At 45.7% G+C, this 5,231-nt stretch overlaps 1 protein-coding gene across 1 annotated transcript; it reads right to left on the reverse strand.

Moving 5' to 3' along the window:
- Nucleotides 1-283: 283 nt before the first annotated feature.
- On the reverse strand, nt 284-4,979 carry LOC119088029. The gene is made up of 2 exons (XM_037205849.1): nt 4,854-4,979; nt 284-2,840 (listed from the first exon to the last, which is right to left on the reverse strand). Exon 2 carries the CDS (start codon nt 2,785-2,787, stop codon nt 2,035-2,037), a length of 753 nt encoding a protein of 250 aa, XP_037061744.1. The 5' UTR covers nt 2,788-2,840; nt 4,854-4,979; the 3' UTR covers nt 284-2,034.
- Between the last annotated feature and the right edge of the window lie 252 nt (nt 4,980-5,231).

A 5,231-nucleotide genomic window follows, 5' to 3' on the forward strand; every position in this document is an offset into this window, starting at 1 on the left:
GTGTTTGTCAGTGAGGTGCAGGGTTTTTGTTTTTGTTTTTGTTTGTTTGTTTTGTTTTGTTTTGTTTTTGGTTTTTGGTTTTGGTTTTTCAAGACAGGGTTTCTCCGTGTAGTTTTGGTGCCTGTCCTAGATCTTGCTCTGTAGACCAGGCTGGCCTCGAACTCACAGAGATCCACCTGGCTCTGCCTCCCAAGTTCTGGGATTAAAGGCGTGCAACACCACCGCCTGGTGAGGTGCAGTTCTTCCAGGCAAGCATATTTAGAGTGATTTCATACTCATTTCCTCCTTTTTTTTTTTTTATTAGTAGAGACAACCTTTTTGAACAGATTAAAATTATTGTAGAAATCAAATCAGGATTGAAGTGAGTTGCATGCTGTCCTAAACTACACAGGCAGACCAAGTTTTAGAACATAAGCAAATGAACAGCAAAAATAGAAATTCAAAAGAAATCAAGTAACAACACCACAACACACGAGGATTGAAGTGCTAGGTGCAAAAGTGTTACGGGAGCTCTGATTGTAGCTGGAGCTGCTGGGATTTTGTTTGTGGGGAGTCGGATTGCTAGGAAATGAACCCTGGGCCTTGTCCACACTAACTAGGCAAGCTGTGCCCTTGTGTTTAAATAACCTTAGCAACTCAGAAGTGATTCCCTCACCCATTTTAGTTCTTAATTAAAATACAGCAGTAACATGATGGTACTGGTTAAGTCTACCATAGATCATTCTGATGTGTTATTTTCAGTTATGTCCAGACAGATTTCAACCACCTCTTTCATGTGGCTTAGTTCAGCTGACCCTTCTCTGGAGAAGCTTTCTCTGACTTGATTCTGGGGCAGAGCAGCTTGTGAAGCCAGTGTCATATGCCATTAGCTTCCTCTTATGCTGTTATTTACTGTCCTCTGTCTGTATAATTTGCTTTTTCCGATTTTAAAAGTCATATATGCTCCAGCACATGGACCGTGTTAGGGCTCAGTAAATATGCTGACTGGGTGAATATTTGTGGAAACATTGCTATAATGTTGGATCTGCCATTAGATTGCATCATACAAGATTGTGTGATGGGAGATATAAAGCATCTGTGACTAGTCCTCTATGTGAAGCTGGCAGGATGCTGCATCACTGGCTTCCCACATCACCTTGTACCTAGTGGCTTCCCCAGCCACCTCACATCAGTTCGTACATACTGGACTTCCCCAGCCACCTCCTTTTTCTTGCCCTTTCCCCAGCTTTCCATGCTTCATGGCCTTAGCTTCTGGCAATGGGTCCTTTTTCCAGCTCTGTCCATTTAGGGCAATAAAAATGGGTGGTCAGCCCATGAAACCAATCTTGCTATTAATGGAAGATGGAGTCCTCCACCTCATCATTTACAGGATGACAAGAAGTCCCATCCTGTCTAGCCAATACCTGGATGCCTTTCTTAGAAGGACACTCTAAGGCTGTGAACACCTCAGTAGGAGCTAGCTTTGCCTAGGATCTCTTGTCTCTGATTGGAAAGGAATAAGATGCCACCCTGATCTGAGATGGCTGTGAGTACAACCCAGCCCTCTGCCCCCTGTTTGACCTTGCTCATCCCTTCTAGGACTCGATAGGAGAGGAAAACTTAGCCTTGCTTTTAAAAATTAAGCTTCTGTGCCAGGGAGGTTAATCCTGATGAGAAGACTTCTAGAGCAGGAATGTTTGGGAGGCCAGAGGCTTCAAAGCCGGCTTGCCTTGCTGACTGTATGTGGCACCTGCCAGTCATCTATCTTCCTAGATCTCAGGAAAAGAAATGAATCCACCTTGGATGTGACTGTGCAGAGGAAATGGACTAATGCCTAACAAGAGCCTGGCCGTCAACTGTGGGGTGTGTTCATGCACTTCCAGAGTTAGATGACCCCCAGTTGAGCCCTCAAGAAAGAAAACACAACAACCCTTATTTTTGAGAAACAAACATTAAACGAAGTCAGCAAATAAAAAAATTCATAGAATATACACTTCCTTATGTAAGAGAGCAAGGATTTTAAGGAAGGAAGGAAGGTCTTGTCTCTCACAGATGTCAAGAACTCTGCGCCTTGGAAATAGCCCGGTCCTTCAGCAGGTAGTGGTAAATGCTGTATGTGAAGAAACTTGTGCCGAGGAGGATGATTGAGACGGACAGGGTGATGAGGATGTAGATGGACATTTGCTTCTCCATCGAGGCCCTTATGAGGCAACAATAGGGGCCAGGACAGCTGCTGGTGCTGCAGTGGATGCTGCCTTGTTTCAACAGGGGAAGCTGCTGGAAGAGGAGTATGAATAAAAACACGCACTGGAAGATGACCTGCAGGAGGAAGTACAGGAGGTACAACAGCAGGAGAATCTTCTCCCGGTGCAAGTTCAGGATAGATTTCTTCCAGGAGGCACTCAGCTCCTTAGTTGGCACCATGGAGCCTTCCTCTAAGTCCCTTGCCATGGACATCATGGACACCATGGACTTCATCGCCTTGACGTGCTTCTGCCGGAGCTGAGTCATGAAGACTTCCACGAGGCAGAAGAGTGCTATGAAAACGAAGTAGAAGAAGTACCACGTCCCCAGTATAGGGACGGAAAATCTCTCCCCGAAACACTTCATCAGGCATGGCAATGTGATATTTCCATGACAGATGAAATCTTCCTTGATGTGGACCCAAGGGATGTAGGCCACATACAGCACCATGCCATACAAGACCACCAGCCCAAACCATAGCTGCCGGCCAATGTAGTAGCCAGATTCCCGGCTGGCCATTGAGTGCAACTTAGGGATCAGTCGGACAATCACTGCTGCTGCCATTTTTCAGACTCTTGGGGCACCCAAGAGATCGAAGAGCAGCACTCTGATGGACCCTAGGAAGGAAACAAAGCAAAGAGAAGTCAGAAGGTGAGAGCAGTTGCCAAGCATCCTAAGCCCATTTAAAAGGCGTACTCAGCTTCCAGATCAGCTTCAGCTCTGCCTCCTGTCTGCACAACTTCTTCCCTAGGCAAGATGCCATTGCCTCCCAGAGATGCCCACCTCTCCAGTTCAGCCTGTAGTGGAGGTCACCACTTCTGGCCACCACTCAGTTCTACTCTATTCAAATCACAAGTATAGACCCTGCTTCTTCTTGCTATGTTGTGTATAAGGTGCTCAGGACTGGGGATCCAACCTTTTCTACATTTACAAAGCCCATATTATTCATCACGGAGCATTATGCTCTAAGGGTTATTATTATATTTTATAAATGAAGGACAGAAGGAACAAATCAATTCAAAGATTCACACTGTGTTTGACTATTCTAGAAATCCCATGGAGAGCTCCACACTTTACACTTTTGCCAGGGAATTTGCCAGGACAAAAGGAAAGAGAGGTAGAACTGTTGCATCTCAGAAGCTAGACAGATGATAATAATCGCATCTCTGGCTTTTGAAAATGCTAATGCACAATACAGAAGGATAATTAAGCAGTTAAAGGCAAGATCAGCACCCTTGGAGGAATGGTCATGAGATTCAACATTAGCTGTATCTTGGATCCATTCCTCCACTCTTTAGACTGAGGATTTTGTAGAGGTAAGAACTTATGGCTGACTTGCTCTGCTTCTGATCTTCCAGCTTTCACTTCAATGTCTGGCTCCAGGTTTTCTATTAATAAGACTTTTTAAGATTCATGTTATATAGAACATTCTCTTGTGCTGCTTGTGGACAAGTACAGTGTGCATGGGACTTCTCTTTCCCCCAAGCCCTCCAGGGTGAGGCTGCCGCCCAGCTCTTTATAGGGACAGGAATGCTGACTGCTCATGCTGTAGACACAGCAAGCTCTGGGCTGCAGTGCTCTATCTCTTCATTACATTTTCAATCTCCTTTAGGAGCTTAATCTGGGTAATTGTCAGTGTTTCTCCCCCCCTCCTTCCCATGTATATATCACCCAAGCCCACCATATGCTAAGTGGGTACTGTACTGTCCAGCTACACCCTCAGCTCTCATTTTAGTTTGAGAAAGGATCTCACTGTATAACCCAGGCTGGTCTCCAGCTCTCCATCCTCCTGTCTCAGGATCTGGAGTGCTGTGATGATAGGTATATGCCACCATAACTTGCTCTTAAGTCTGTTCTTTATATCTATCAATGACCAGTCATTTGAGGTTTAGAGTAGTTAATAAACGCCAATGCAGTAAAGTATACATAATGTAAAAGCTTTCATTTGAACCATTTAAAGTGTGTAGTTCTGTGGCATGAATCTACCTCATCCATCTCCAGAACTTTTCTCATCCACAGTGGAAACTATGTACTCATTAAATGATACCCTTTCCCCACCTCTGGGCCCCAAGCTTGACTACTCTAGGGAGTTCATGAAAGTGGAATAGTTCACAAGACAACTTTTTTTTTTTTTTTTTGACTAGCTTATTGATAGTCAATTTCCCTTAGTGTGAGGTCTACATGGTTCATTCATGCTGGAGCACCTGACAGAATCTTTTGTCATTTAAGAATCTCTCAGGGAGAAACTACTTTTACTGAGTGCCATTTTCCCCACAAACTAGCAGCGATGAACTTATTATTTCAGCTCTTAGACCAACCTTGTAAGATGAACATAAGTGTTCTTGTTTTATGAAAACCAAAACCGAGATCGGATCTCTGTTTCAGGCTTATTTTGGAGGGCTGGCTCAGCAGTTGAGAGCCCTGGCTGCTGTCATAGAGCACCTGGGTTAGGTTCCCGGGGCGGGCATAGCCGCTCAAGCACGTCCCTAACCCTAGTTTCAGGTGATCCCACGCCCTCTTCTGGCTTCCATGGTCACCAGGCACACTTGCGACACACATACATACAAGCTGGCAAACATTCATCCACTTAAAATAAAAATAAACAACTCACTCCTTCCCCAAACTCTTACTTCTAAAATCTAATTGGCAGTTAGATATCAATTTTTGGGGCCACAACTCCAAGTCCGCTGTTGCTCTTGACCGGATGAAGCTTAGCGCTGCTCTGGGAACCTGTCCCCACTGCTCAACCGCCTTGGAATCTCTCTAGAACGGCCAATGGGCTGTACCACCTGCGCCCTATGTGCTCTGCGGGAATGACCAAAGCGCTCACCTTGGGGGCAAGGAGGAGGCAGGACCCCTCTTGGGCCCCTCCCCTCCCCCTACTCAGCCCAGCCTGCTAGGTGAGCATGTCTAGGTCAGGGGCCACAAAAGGGAAAGCTCAACGCCTAACCTTGTTGGTCAACGGTGGCGCCAGAGCCCCTGAGACAATGCCGCATCCCAAGGAACCC

The sequence above is a fragment of the Peromyscus leucopus genome, chromosome 5 (genome assembly GCF_004664715.2).
Source record: "Peromyscus leucopus breed LL Stock chromosome 5, UCI_PerLeu_2.1, whole genome shotgun sequence".
Classification (NCBI taxonomy): Eukaryota; Metazoa; Chordata; class Mammalia; order Rodentia; family Cricetidae; genus Peromyscus; species Peromyscus leucopus.

Bases quoted from the DNA above. Each gene is read 5' to 3' on its own strand.
- LOC119088029 (XM_037205849.1), bottom strand. From the start codon at position 2,787: ATGGCAGCAGCAGTGATTGTCCGACTGATCCCTAAGTTGCACTCAATG.